Source organism: Cydia fagiglandana, chromosome 26, assembly GCF_963556715.1.
Source record: "Cydia fagiglandana chromosome 26, ilCydFagi1.1, whole genome shotgun sequence".
Classification (NCBI taxonomy): Eukaryota; Metazoa; Arthropoda; class Insecta; order Lepidoptera; family Tortricidae; genus Cydia; species Cydia fagiglandana.
This window is the reverse complement of record NC_085957.1, coordinates 6,209,776-6,225,177: the sequence shown is the minus strand read 5'-3', so window position 1 is coordinate 6,225,177 and position 15,402 is coordinate 6,209,776. Positions and strand designations below refer to the sequence as shown.

The following is a 15,402-nucleotide window of genomic DNA, read 5'->3' as shown; positions in this document are numbered from 1 at the left end:
CAGAAGTGAAAACTCAATGACTAGTCCAAAATGTCAGCAGCACTATGTATTGACCCATCCTCCTTAATTAGTTAGTTCCGAAATTGCTGGTCAGTGAGCTTGTTTAAAATTTCTCGCATCTAAATATTGGTCATGATATTTTGAGCTTTATTCACTAGTTTTAGAGTTCACTTTTATTAGCGACTTCATCAAGATGCAGCTTTATTGAATTACATAGGAGTGATATAATGTTAGAATGTAACTGTGAGATCCTCGTATTTCAGCCTGTACAAGATTGGAACATTGAGCTTTATTGCTTAATAATAAAAGTCCAGTTTTAAATAATTGACCTGATTATGATACGTTCCCCACCTCAAAAAGTGCTCAGCGCCGCTAAAGAAGTTTTCACTTCAAAAATAAATAGGGGGCCTGTAGTGTATAAACGTCTCGAGCGCTTACGTCTTGGTGACGTCACGTTACAGGGCCAGTCGATGTCAGACTGCGAACAGAGCCGGTCGTATCGCGTGATGTTTGTGTTGGCGAACCGTTGGAAATACATTATCGTATGATTTACTGAGGTAAATACAGTACTTTACAGGGCCTAACCAAGATTAAGTATCTATACAGGGTTATTTTTGGACCATTAGCCATATTGTGCGAGGTGATTAGGTAGGTCATACTGAACAACTTTTTCTATGGGACCAACCCCGAGATCCCAAAAAAAATTCCTTCCCATAGAAAACGTCGACATCCACTCGACCAAAATGTGTGAAACGGCCAAAAAAATTTAGGTGATTTCGGAGTTGGTCCCATAGAAAAAGTTGTTCAGTATGGCCTACCTAATCACCTCGCACAATATGGCTAATGGTCCAAAAATTACCCTGTATATGTAGGTGTAGGGCAATTTAACGGTGACTGAATGACCACGATCAGACGACAATTTCTTACCGAATTCGGAGACATAGCTCCGTACGGACGAGTATCCCGTACTGACGGTCTCCCAGTTGTTGAAGAACTGTCTGAAGGTTGAGCTCTCGGCGCCCTCTGTCACCCTGGTCACTGGCAACTGAATGTTAACAATATTAATTATATATACTTATATACTTAAAATTTTAAATGGTAACATTGATTGTCCTGCACTCCCCTCCCTCCCCTCTCAATACCATTTTCATCGCGAAATTATAGAAAGAATAGCTTTCTATTACGAGCTGGTAAAAGTCTAAATGGACTATCGAAAGAGCGTGATATTGACGTTTTTAATAGCAACATCACAACTATAAGACGTATTCTGACAGACAAATTATTTAAGTGAGCGAGTCGAATGCGATAGCTTATTACTGTATCGATAGATGTATATTATTAATAGTTTTGTTTTCCTAGTTCAGTATGTACCATAAAGAGTATTGCTTTGTATTGTAGAATAATATAATCCCATTCAAAAACATAAATTAGACCAGCGGTGGAACAAAAATGGGTTTTGATAACATTAAAGTTTTTTCTTTTTTGATATGTTATTGTAAGCATGTTAAATAACATTCATGTAAAAAGTTAGAAAATTTTAGGTGGAGCGTTCGGCCATATTTAAATTTTTAATTTTTGCTAAATAACTATGTAAATATAAAATTAAAGTTACAAAAAACTTTAACATATTCAATAACACTTTAATTTATTCACACTATTCGGTTTTTAGAAATCTGGAACAGCTGCTTTCTGGTGAACGTAAAAACAGGAATTATTATGAAAATACAGAATTAGAGTAGCTGATATTGCAAAATTACGATATTATCTATCAACTTAGTATACATGTAAAAAGTTAGAAATGTAGACAATGTGCTTGTCTAGATATTGATTTCTCGTTAAGCAGTATAGCCAATATTGAATTAAAGTTTGTAGAGTTAATATTACACGGTCATAATAAAGATCTTACTTCTCACACAAAAGATTAGAAATATAATATCACGGCGACACTAAATACTGATACGTAAGTATGCATTCCGAGCTTCTATTAAGTTACATTTCAAACGCGCGGCGTTTGCGCGCGCCGCGCTGTGCGCCGTGGCAGGAGGCAGCGATCGACGGTCGCGGGCTAGCGGTTAGCGCGGTGCCCTTAAAAATACGCAAAGCGTTTATAAAATTATTATCAATGGTAAATAGTTATTTTACACAGTACACTAATGGAAACTTACCTTCCCTTATTTATTTCTATATGTACTAGGGATTGCCCGCGGTTTCGTTTACGTAGAATTCGTTATCGTGTTAAGTACAGAAATAATAGATACATTTGAAAATTATTTTAGGTGCATTGTCATACAGATAACTACCCTTGTTAAAGTATTCTTCAAATTCAATACACAGGTGTCATTTCAATATAATTTTGCGTAATTTGGCGCTTTTAGGTTATAAATGACTAGCGACATATATTTTTTAAGAGCGATCATCTCCGATAATATTTACTTTATCATAAAATCAATTTCAAACTGACGTTATTCAATATTTATCATTTTAAAATCAATATTACCAACCAACTGATCCAATTTACCTACGGTAACAACTCAAAATTTGCATCAAATTAAATGCCACTTTTCTTATCCGTTACGAACAATCAAGAGGGCCTTTACGAGCTGATGTTGTGAAAATTTTATTTAACCTTCGTCCCTTGAAACCTTCACTACGCTCAAGGTTCAACTTTACGAACCACTAACTACGCTCGTGGTTCAATTTTAGAATGTTTGAATTTGTGAATGCCTCGAACAGCCAAACTGTGGAATGAACTGTCCGATACGACCTTCAAACCTTCAAAGACCCCCATCTTAAAGGTCGGCAATGCGCTTGGTTGCGGTTGCTTGGTGTTGCGGGTGTCCATGGGCGGCGGTAATCGCTAACCACCAGATGATCCGTCTGCTCGTTTGCCTCCTATTTAATAAAAAAAAATGTTTCGCTTGTTTGGGTATCAATATTAGCACGAGCGGTTAATCAACAACTTTTCCCCTTGTAAAACAAATAAATAAGGTAGATGAGGTGCAGGTATATGAGGCCCGGCGGGTAACAAGGCCCAGCATTCAAAAATAGCAGTTGCTCCCTATTATTCCCAATTATTCTGAATTTGTACTTGTTGCTAAGAAGGCCCACTGTCAGTGCAGGTAAAAAGGTCTAGTCCCGGGCCTTATTGAACGTATGAGATGAAATATTAGATTAAAATATTTTAAGATAATTTTCAATATTTTTAATCTCTTATTAATAAGGTCGATTTGAAGAAACTTCTATGAAATTATGACTTATAAATAACACTTGCACTGCGTGGGCTGTCAAAATTGCTGCAGACTTTTCTTGGTCTAACTCTAATAATTTTTCACTTGCTTTATTGACCTAAAGACGTTTTAAAGAATCAAAAAGTCTAATAACATTGAGGCACTTATACTTTTTAAAGGCAGTAACTAATTACAAGTGACTTTTTTTTGTTAATACATAGGTAGGTATTTACGATCATCATCATATATTTAAGAGTATGACTCTTGTCGGTGGAGCAAATTCCATGTTTGGCGGTCCTCCGCCTTCTCTTTGACAGCCCGATACGACACGACTTTGATCTTTTCCTTTATTTGATCCATGTACGCTCTCCTTGGTCTTCCCCTCTTCCTGTTTGCTTCAACTTTCCCTTCTATGATATTTTTGATAAATTCGTCGTGTCGTATCAGGTGCCCAAGCATCCTTCCTCTTCTATTGTCTATAGTTCTTAACAAACTCCTCCTCTCTCCTACTACATAGGCCACACTGAATGTTTTGCACTACTGGCCACTGGTAAACATTTAAATTATGAATTGTATATTAAAAAAAAATACAGGCTTTTGATTATGGAATGTGACAAATGTTGGCGACAAATCGATCGTCTTTTGTTTTTAATGGCTTGTCAAAGTAAGTCAGTGCGTTGAACGTGGCTTTAACGCGAAAATATTTTTAGAGCTATGATTTTGTTATGATTTTAAAAGTTCGCTTACTCCGCAAGAGTGTAGTGCTTGCCTTCAAAATGCTTTTGGGATTGAAGCACCACATCTGAGCATCGTGAGGCGTTGGTATGGTGAATTTAGTAGAGACAGTATTATTCTAGATAATGATTTTCGTGAAGGTCGACCGTCCACGGCGATCATTCAAGGAAACGTGGCTACTGTGAGACGACTCATTGAAGAAAACCCACGAATCACCTATGACGAAATTTGAGGACAATTAGGGATAGGTATGAGACAAATACAAAAGATTTTACAAGAATATTTAAAAGTCGGGAAGCCTTGTTGTCTTTGGATTCCTCACGAATTAACTTCAGTCCAAAAACAGGTACTTTTTGACTGGTGCCGAGAAATGCTGCGTAAGTACAAGCAAGAAAGTTCAAATGCTGTATATAACATCGTTAGAGGAGATGAAATCTGGATTTACTGCTACGATCCGGAAAAAAGGCATTAGTCCAGTCAATGGGTCTTTCGAAGGTGACAGGAGGCCCATAGAAGTTCAACAAGCCAAAAGCGTTGCCAAACATTTTGATCGTTTGTTTTTTTTAAACGCGACTTTTTTGTACCGTACTTTTAAATAATAAAAGAACGTTAAATACTGAGTAGTACACTACCATTTGTGTGCCCGCAGTCATTGAAAAAGACCGCGAGAGACGACCGAGAAGCCGCATATTCCTGCGTCATAATAATGCGTCCACCGATACCGCAATAAAGGCAAAAACATTTTTTAATTACGAAAACGTGGAAAATGTCTCTTATACGGATTATAATCCAGACATTGCACCCTGTGACTTCTATCTATTTCCCAAAATTAAGGATTTAATTTGGGGTTTGACATTTAAGACCCCGGATAAGGCAGTTACTACGTTTCATCACCACATCGAAAACATGCAGTCAAGTGATTGGGCCTCATGCTTCCAAAAATGGTCTGAGCGAGTGAATATGTGCATAGAATGTAAAGGGAAACATTTCGAGAAGCAATAAATGTATTATTATGGTTATAAATGATTTTATTCAAAAGTTACGCAAAACTTTCAGTGCGGCCCTCGTATGCGTAAAACCTCTTCGTTAGTTTTCTTTTCTTTTACGATAGAATTGCGAAAAATAGATATTTTGCAACGAGTGACGAATTTTAAAACACGGTCAAAGGGAGTGCTTTAACGTGCTTATTATAGCACCGGTCGTAATGTAGCACCAGATGTACTGTAAAAATTATGTTAAAAGATAATACTTACTGTTACGAATAAATATTTTTACTGTAAAAAAATATCCCACCAAACACATTTTCATGTAAATTTTGTTGCTAAGACGAAACCATAAGACTCGCACTGTCAAAAAGTTGTCAGATCTCTTGTCGAGCCAAGCTTCAAACTCTACAAGCCCTAACTTCACTAACTCTACACCTTAGTCAAAATATGTGGCTTGGCTGTTTCGCTACCGCCACATGGGCATAAGGTGAAAAATTTATTAAATTCATTATTTTTAGGGTTCCGTACCTCAAAAGGAAAAATACTGAACCCTTATAGGATCACTCGTGTGTCTGGCTGTCCGTCTGTCACAGCCTATTTGCTCCGCAACTACTGCACCAATAAGTTGAAATTTGGTATACACATGTAAGTCTCTAGCCCAAGGACATACACGTAAAGTAAATAATAGAAATTCAAATAAAGGGGTCACTTTTGAGATGAATGATAAATAGAAGAAAAAAAAACTATATCTTGTTATAATTAATATAAGAGAATTAGAATATGAATTAATATAAGAGAATTTTGTTAGAATTTTAATTAGTATAAGATAGATATGTATATTGTCATGTTATTTTCTCGAACTCCCCATCGGCATACAAACCTCCTCAAGGTTTTGCCCACGATGGGTCTTGTAATAATAATGTACTTTATTTAGCTTATTGTTAATAAATTAAAAATATATATATATATATATATCAAACGAAGGGGCTCATTGTAAGAATCTCAGATATATTTTTTCATAATTTTAAAATAAATAGTTTAGAAGTTATTTAAGAAAATACGCAAAAAATGACCATTCCCCCCTCCCCCCTTATCTCCGAAACTACTGGGTCTAAAATTATGAAAAAAATACACATATTGGCTCTCTTCCTATAGATGACAGGAAAACCTATTAGAAATGTGCAGTCAAGCGTGAGTCGGACTTAAGTACCTAGTTTTCCGATACCTACGGGTTTTTTAAAGACTACTCACTTTTCTCTTAAAAAAATATATTGTTAAAAATTGTGTAATGTACAGAACCCTTGGAACGCGAGTGCGACTCGCATTTGGGCGGTTTTTGTATTATACTTACATACAATAGTTCTTGTAGAAACGAAACGGCCAAGCCACTCACTTTTGGTGTAGAGCTAGTAAAGTTAGAGGGCTTGTAGAGTTAGAAGCTTGGCAAGAGATCTGATAACTTTTTGACAGTGCGAGCCTTATGGTTTCGTTTGGGCAACATTGTACATCAAAATGTTTTTGATGGGATTTCACTTCTTTTTGTAAGTTGTTTATGACAATCTTCCATCCCCTAATTTAAAGGGTTGGGGGTGATTTACTATTAAAAATCCTGAAATAAGTATCTGGGGGCATCTGTTACACAATGTACTTCTTACTGATTCCCCATATAACCCTTCACCCCGTAAGGGTAAACTTTGGGGTTGAAATCTGCCTTCACCCCGTAAGGGTAAACTTTGAGGTTGAAATCTATTCTATATCCTTCCCCATGACAATACCTATCTACATACCAAATTTCAACTAAATCGGTTCAGCGATTATTGATTTCCCATACAAAATTAAACCCCATCTTCATCCCCTTAGGGATAATTTTTTTTTGAATTTATTTGTTGTTTGTGTACTAAAACTATCTTACATACCAAATTTCAGCTTCTTAGAGGACTTCAGGAAGTACCCGGTATTGATGATCATCAAGTGAGTGAGTCGGTGACGAAATCGAAGTTTTTAGATATGAATAAAAGCTAAAGTATAAGAGCTATGCAATTGATATGCTTAATAAGTCCGAGAACTTTGTTTATCTGGTATAATCCAACCCCAAGTTATGAGGGTTCCAAAAAACGACGAAGCGCTTCGAGAAAAGGTAGATAGTGCCCTTGCGCTTTTCTCGTCTTGGCGGGGGCACTGCCGTGCCCCCAGATGTTAAAAGATGAGACTACTGTAACTAATAAAGATTTATGTTTAGTTACCTACTATTTTCGCGTAAACTAGACAATTTTTATATCTTTAGTTATTAAGACCCAAAATAATTATTTTCACTTATTATAAATAAATCCTCCTGTTATGAAGTATCAAATATTGTTATTTGTATATGTATAAGTCTTAAGTTAAACACAATAAAATCTGTTATTACCTACTGTCAAAATGATTATTTTTTGCGGGATTAAGTAATACACTGGTAGTGTTCAATAAGGCCCATAATAGGACTTTTATAAAAGGTATATTTTCCAAGAGTATCGTAATATTTTTATAACTATTTTGGTATAATGAAGAAACTTAAATAAATGAGAAACCTATTTGAGTGAGTTTTTCATACTTCATATCCTGTTTATTAAAAAAAAACCATTTTAATTTAAGGTGGGCTGTATATAGGCATATACGGCCCACACGGAATATACAATAAGGTAAGTGAGGCCACTTACCTTATTGTATATTCAGGATGTATACCGTGTAATATTGATCAGTTGGTTTATACTTAATATACATATTATGATATTGACGTTGAATAGGACAGGACATGACAATAGGAACCAGAAATAGGTATAGTTGGTCAAACCAATTTGTCAGTAAATAAAAACAAAAAACTATATTCATCCTTTTCTTTTGGGTGCTAGTACTAGTGTAAGTCAAAGATAGTATGATGATTCTCCCTGTCTATGTTTGAAATGAGACAGCCCTTTGACAAACTATGTATAGTAAAAAATAGTTGTGAATATCTTGTACATTTTTATTACAATATTAGTCAAGATAATGAAATATAGCTGGTCAAGCAAATCTTGTCACTAAAAAAAGGCGCGAAATTCAAATTTTATATGGAACGATATCCCTTCGCACCTACATTTTTCAAATTTGCCGCCTCTTTCTACTGACAAGATCTGATTGACCAGCTGTAGGTATTTTTACTTAATAAGATATTTTAATTTCACGTAATGTCCGCATCTAATTTATATATGTGCACGGTAAACAAACAAATGAATGATAAGAAAAGACAGACAGTGTTACTGAGCGGGAGGTGGGGCGAGGGGCGAGGTATAGGTAGGCTATGATAGGCTCTCGAGCGCCGCGCCGGCGACTGACGGACCAGCGCGGCGTATGTATGAATTTCGCGCCTTTTTAACTAGATTTTACTATTACAATGCAAGCTACACACAGAAATTTCTTACTTTCCATAATATGGCTGCGTATATTATTTTATAGTAATAGACTTATTTTTACAGACTCTAATTCAATATTAGATCTTATAGGACAAAAAACGTATATTAATTCTAAAGCATATATCTTATTCTTCTAGCTTTTTAGCTTGCCTATTAACTTATAAATTTAGATATGTTGTTGTGGATTTATTAAACTTTAATTCAATATCGACAAAATAATAAGCTAATTGTAGTTTGACAAAGAAGCACGTTAAAAAAATTTCTAATAATTTTACATTATAAAGCGTCATACATATTATAAACAATGGAACTTAAACATTGCACTTTAATTCAATATTAAAAAATCATTACTAAAAATATATAAATACCTAATTTATATCTAACGCTCGTTCTAACTTTTCATCATATATAGCATATATGCTTAAAAATATGTCCTATATCAGATAAGTATCACTTTTTCAACTTTAGAATTATCAAAACTTTTAGTGCAAAAATCCGGTCCCACTATTGAGCTAAATGTAAAAAAGGAGAGCCAAGTTCAATACAAAAATTATGCTTGGCTGTGGGGTTCGCCGCAAAAAGAATGGAGATCTAAAAGAGTGCCAAGTTCTATGCAAAATCCAAATATGTATTTATAGGAACAAAATAACATTATAAACAAGTATTAAACTCTATTTCTTTGCTTTATTGGATACCTATAACAATTGCTGTTATTTAAAAAATGCGAGATCTTAAAGCAGGTTAGAGTCTGACCAGCGAGTCGCTGCACAAGCATTTTTACAGAATTCTTCATATGGCAACAATTTTAGCTGTCAAAAGTGTCAAACAACTGTCAAAATGTTGACAGCTTCTGTTACCAAACAATATTGATATTTGTGTCACATTTATGTGAGTTTTTATTTGCAAACATATGTTTGACCAGCGAGTCGCTGCACAAGCGTTTTTAGAGAATTCTATATATGGCAATAATTTTAGCTGTCAAAAGTGTCAAAAATATTGTCAAACGAGTTTACACATAACCTAGATTCTCAAATTCTCATGTTAGTTCATTCGTTACGGAAGTTTATAGTTTATATCGTATTATAATGGCTAAACCGATTAGAAGCAGTGTGAGGAGCATGTTATTTAAGATAATCTGTAACTATAATCAAGTTCGACACGACGAAAATGAGAGATTACTAGAAAAGAAGCGAATATTGGACGAAATCATTCAGGCGACCGGTAAGTCATTATCAAACAATGTTGATGCTTCTTGTACCAAATTTAATTTACGAGATAGGAACATTTGTTTGTATTACTAAACTTATGATTTATTTATATTACAGCGGGCGTAGATGACGAAAATGTTAGAGAAACTATTCAAAAGCTAGCAAGCGAACTGAAGAATGTTATTGATAATAACGCATCAGAATCAAGTTATTTAGAGAAAGTGTCTACTATGACAGGTAATATAAATAATCTATATTTTCACATCTAGGTTTATTAATATTTTAGTGTTCTTTTGTTAAAATTCCTATTGTTAAAACTGTTTTTTTTTCAGGTGCAAGCATTCGTACACTACGCACAATTAAAAAAGAGGGTTCTATTAACCAAGGCCAATGGAATACGCCAGGGAAAAAACGACCCCGGCCACCAACTGTGTCTAGACAATTTTGATGTGTCAGCCATCCGTAATAAAATTAATGAGTTTTATTGCGTCAAAAAGCAGGTACCTACTCTAAGAGCCTTACATGCGGATTTGAAAGAATCTATAGGATTCTCAGGATGTTGTGAAACACTGAGGAAAATACTACACGAGAACGGATTTGAGTTTAAAAAAAATAAAGAAGAGCGCTCCATCCTCATGGAAAAGTTTGAAATATCTGGGTGGAGGCAAAGGTTTCTTAGAGCTATACATAAAAAACGGGAAGAAGGAAAAAATATTGTGTATCTTGATGAGACATATGTCCATCAAAATTACAGACCGAAGAAGTCATGGCAAGGGCCTTCAACTTCCGGTTTAGTTGAAAAAATTTCCTCGGGTAAGCGGCATATTATAGTGCATGCTGGATCAGAGCAAGGATTTGTGCCCAATGCTTTGCTTGTTTTTAGCACAAAATCCAAAGCAGCTGACTATCATGATGACATGAACAGTTCTAATTTTTTAAAGTGGCTACGAGAAATGTTTTTTTTTTTTTATTTATTATGAATGGGCTTACTCATGGCCACAGACTAGCCGAGGCGTAGACGTGGCCTACGATGGAGAGAGCTCGCCCAGAAGGTGCCTGTTCACTCTTGATTTGAAGGTTGCCGGGTTATAAGAACACGGAAATATAGACGCCGGCAGGGAATTCCATTCCTTGGCAGTGCGCATAAGAAAAGTAGAAGCAAAGCGCTTCGTGCGAATTGGTGGAATATCTACCATGTAAGGATGGAAACCGGCCGTGCGTCTAAAAGTCCGATGGTAGAATGGGGACGGTGGAATAAGCTCGTGTAGCTCTTGGGCACACTCCCCGAAGTGCAGCCTGTAGAATACCGACAGGCTGGCGACTTTCCGCCGATGTTAATCCCAAATTTGACTGAGCCCAGTGTAATTGTTATGGACAATGCCAGTTACCATGTAACACAAATAAATAAGCCTCCAACCATGCACAGCTTAAAGGCTGATATTCAAAAATGGCTAAGGGAAAATAATATCCCATATGAAGAGTGTTTCAAAAAGGAGGAATTGATGTGCCTCGTTGAGGAAAATAAAATTGGTCCCATATATGCAGCAGAGGAGTTATTGAAGCAGCATGGGCCTTAAATTGCCTCCATACCATTGCGATCTAAACGCTATTGAGTTGATATGGAGCCTCACAAAGCGAAAAATAGCCAGCAGAAATGTGGGGCTACCGGGTTCAGATACGGAAAACTTGATCCGAGAATGTTTTGCAATGATTACCCCGGAAGATTGGAAAAAAAGTACAGACCATGTAATAAATGTGGAACGAAAATACAAGTCTAAGGACAACATTACAGACACTGAACTAGCTCCATTCATAATAGAAGTTCGGGAAAGTGACAATGACAGTGATAGTTCTCTGTCAGGAATTGAATTTCTTGAATCCGATTTCGATTATGATTCTTAAATAAATAGGCACCTTCTTTATAAACTAACAATATTAAAAGTAGATTGAAACTAAATTGTGTTTTCTTTCACCTACCTTCAGTTCAGCTCCATTATACAATATGTGACTTTTTATTATTACTAACTTTATAAGTACAACGGGAAGCATAAATATTTCCCTTGTGAAGGTTTACTTTAATAGCACAAGGGAAATATTTATGCTTAATAAATAATCGCCTGTAATTAACCCGAGTTCAAAACTTCAAAATAAAACACAAATAAAGTAATTTTTAATCCTATCAAAAATATAAATGTCATATGAGAACCAAGTTCAATATTATGCAAAAGCAGCGCATTAATAAAAGAAGCAGAGAAGAGAGTGAACTTTCGATGTTCACAAATACTCCTAATAGTAGAAGAGCCGGCCGCAAATTTTCTAACCGACTTGATACCACGATGAAATGCACAATGGTTTCCCATAAAAGTGATGCTAAGTCCGAATTCGATAGTCTGCCACGGCGGAACTTGCCGAAAGTACGAAAAAGAAGGCCACTTCCGGTGCGAAAAAAGGGGGCTGATTTAACCCATCTGATACCGAAATAATAGTTATGGCAGCAGTTAGAAATTTACATGTAGACACATAAAAGCGAAGTCTGCCAGTATTTTTTTTGCCGGAAGTGCTTGGCAGACGCTCTCAAAGGTGGCCAACGGGACCCCTAATTTAACCCATCTGATACCACCATGAAACCAATTCCAGTCGGTAGGTATGAGCCCTCATGTCAGGAATATATAAGTCTGCCAAGGCTTTTCCTGCCGTAACACCATGGCAGACGAGATTATGTAAGCAAGGTCGGCATCGGTTACCCTACACTAACCCATCTGATACCACCATGAAACCAATTCCAGTCGGTAGGTACGAACCCCCATTTTAGGAATATATAAGTCTGCCAAGGTTTTTCCTGCCGAAACACCTTGGCAGACGAGATTATAAACAAGATGACCATGGGTTACCGTACACTAACCCATCTGATACCGCCATGAAACCAATTCCAGTCGGTAGGTATGAACCCTCATTTCAGGAATATATAAGTCTGCCAAGGCTTTTCCTGCCGTAACACCATGGCAGACGAGATTATGTAAGCAAGGTCGGCATCGGTTACCCTACACTAACCCATCTGATACCACCATGAAACCAATTCCAGTCGGTAGGTATGAACCCCCATTTTAGAAATATATAAGTCTGCCAAGGTTTTTCCTGCCGAAACACCTAGGCAGACGAGATTATAAGCAAGATGACCATCGGTTACCGTACACTAACCCATCTGATACCACCATGAAACCAATTCTAGTCGGTAGGTATGAACCCTCATTTCAGGAATTTATAAGTCTGCCAAGGCCTTTCCTGCCGAAACACCTTGACAGACGAGATTATGTAAGCAGCATCCACATACGAGGGATCCGTATTTTGGGATTATACAGATTACGGACATTATTAATAGCTGTAGGCTTATTTATTACTTTATGCTTATACATATTTGTATATAATTATGTTACTAATAAAATATATTTATAATTTATTAAACCTAAACTTAATACATAGGGAATTCATTACCTGCTTACGGCAGTAGTAGGGATAAGTGGGTGAGTTCTGGCTCACTGAGCCAGGCCAACAGTCCCTCCCCCTTTTTTCCCTTGTTGAGGCCCTGCAACCTTGCCTTGAACCCAAACTAATGTCATTGTAGCTCGAATGTCACCTAATCTATTTTTATTGCTTTTAGAATATTTCAATTATCTACTTTTGCAAAGTTAAAGGTTGAAATCTCTATTTCGCAAAATGGAATTTTAATGTGACTTTAATGTATGTGCAGTCTACTTAGTAATTGGGTTTAAAGATATAAAAACACACATTTTATTTCCTATCCTAAGTTTATTCAAATAATATTCTGAACATATATAGTAATTAGACTGGTCATATTTTTCATAAAATCGATTTCGACTGGCAAAGCATATTACTTTTTGGCAAACGGGTTTTTTAACCTAATTAGACCCCGCTGAATCCGAATTTGCCAGTTGCTCGATCGAAATCTTGACCGGAAGTGAGATATTTGACATTAAAGGTCCCTTTTTTTCGTTTTTCGTAAATAACTCTTAAACGGTGGCACATAGCAAAAAATGTTCTATTACATAAGTATTCTGCATAAAATTGCCTACAAGAAAGATTCAGTACAATTTTTCGCTAGGATCAATATTCAAAGAGATTTTAACGCGGGAAATTTAATTATAATCACTTCTAAGGTCCCGTTTTTTAGGTTTTCGTAAATAACTCATAAACGGTGGCCAATATCAAAAAATGTTGTTAGACGTTAATAATCTACACAAAATTTTGAACAAAAAAGATTCAGTATACTTTTCGCAGGGATCAATATTTAAAAAGATAATAAAGAGGGAAAGTTAATTATACTAAATTCTAAGGTTCCTTGTTTTTATTTTTTCGTTAATAATTTGAAAAGTATGACTCATAGCAAAAGAAATCTTATACATAAATAATAAACGTAAAATTTCCTACAAGAAACATGCAGAACACTTTTCGCTAGGATCAATATTTAAAAAGACAAAGCAGCGGGTAATTTAATTATAATCAATTTTAAAGTCCCTTTTTAGTTTTTTGTAAATAACTCGTAAACGGTGTCCCATAGCGAAATAGGTTTTTAAGAATAAATTATCTACATAAAATTTCCTCCAAAAAACATCTAAAACACTTTTCTCTAGGATCAATATTTCAAGCGATATTAAAGGAAGAAAGTTAATTACAATCAGTTCACAGGTCACTTTTTTTTAGTTTTTCGTAAATAACTCGTAAACGGTGGCCCGTTGCAAAACAATATTCTACATAAATATTAAACATAAAATTGTCCACAATAAAGGTTCTGTACACTTTTTCGCTACGATCAATATTTAAAGAGATATTAAAGGGGGTAAGTTAATTATAATCAATTTCCAGGTCCCTATTTTTAGGATTTCGCAAAGGACTCGTAAAATAAGGCTCATAGCAAAATAAGTTCTTAATGTTCTTGTAAATAAATAATCGATATAAAATTTTCTACGAAAGACATATGGAACACTTTTCTCTTTTTAGGATTCCGTACCTCAAAATGAATAAAAACCGGTCAAGCGCGAGTCGGACTCGCGTTGCAAGGGTTCCGTACATTACCCAATTTTTAACAGTGTATTTTATATATGTGAAACGCGAGTGAATTGCCTTTAAAAAACCTGTAGGGATCGGTTCAAAAACTAAGTAATGTCCGACTCGCGCTTGACTGCATAATTCTAATAGGTTTTCCTGTCATCTATGGATTCTATTCTGTATATCTTTTCAAAATTTTAGACCCAGTAGTTTCGGAGATAAAGCCCCCTTCCCCAAAATAAAACATTAAAATACAAAAAAATACCACCCCCCCCCCTTTATCTCCGAAACTACTGGGTCTAAATTTTGAAAATAAAATATAATAAAATAGTTCTTTACCTATACAGGCGTAAAGCTAAAAATAGGGACCTGGAAATTGATTATAATTAATTTACCCCCTTTAATACCTCTTTAAATATTGATCGTAGCGAAAAAGTGTACAGAACCTTTTTTGTGGACAATTTTATGTTTAATATTTATGTAGAATATTGTTTTGCAACGGGCCACCGTTTACGAGTTATTTACGAAAAACTAAAAAAAAGTGACCTGTGAACTGATTGTAATTAACTTTCTTCCTTTAATATCGCTTGAAATATTGATCCTAGAGAAAAGTGTTCTGGATATTTTTTGGAGGAAATTTTATGTAGATAATTTATTCTTAAAAACCTATTTCGCTATGGGACACCGTTTACGAGTTATTTACAAAAAACTAAAAAGGGACTTTAAAATTGATTATAATTAACTTACCCGCTGC

At 35.5% G+C, this 15,402-nt stretch overlaps 2 protein-coding genes across 2 annotated transcripts in view; one reads left to right on the top strand and one right to left on the bottom strand.

Moving 5' to 3' along the window:
* LOC134677397 (gelsolin, cytoplasmic-like) overlaps positions 1 to 15,402 on the bottom strand; it is a 90,877-nt gene that overhangs the window by 17,318 nt on the left and 58,157 nt on the right. Inside the window, exon 10 of the mRNA XM_063535850.1 lies at positions 928 to 1,045. Within this exon, the coding sequence (XP_063391920.1) occupies positions 928 to 1,045 (118 nt within the window). The remainder of the gene's footprint in view (positions 1 to 927; positions 1,046 to 15,402) is intronic.
* On the top strand, positions 9,196 to 10,533 carry LOC134677519 (uncharacterized). Its single transcript, XM_063535985.1, has 3 exons — positions 9,196 to 9,597; positions 9,702 to 9,821; positions 9,917 to 10,533. Exons 1-3 carry the CDS (start codon positions 9,462 to 9,464, stop codon positions 10,030 to 10,032), a joined length of 372 nt encoding a protein of 123 aa, XP_063392055.1. The 5' UTR covers positions 9,196 to 9,461; the 3' UTR covers positions 10,033 to 10,533.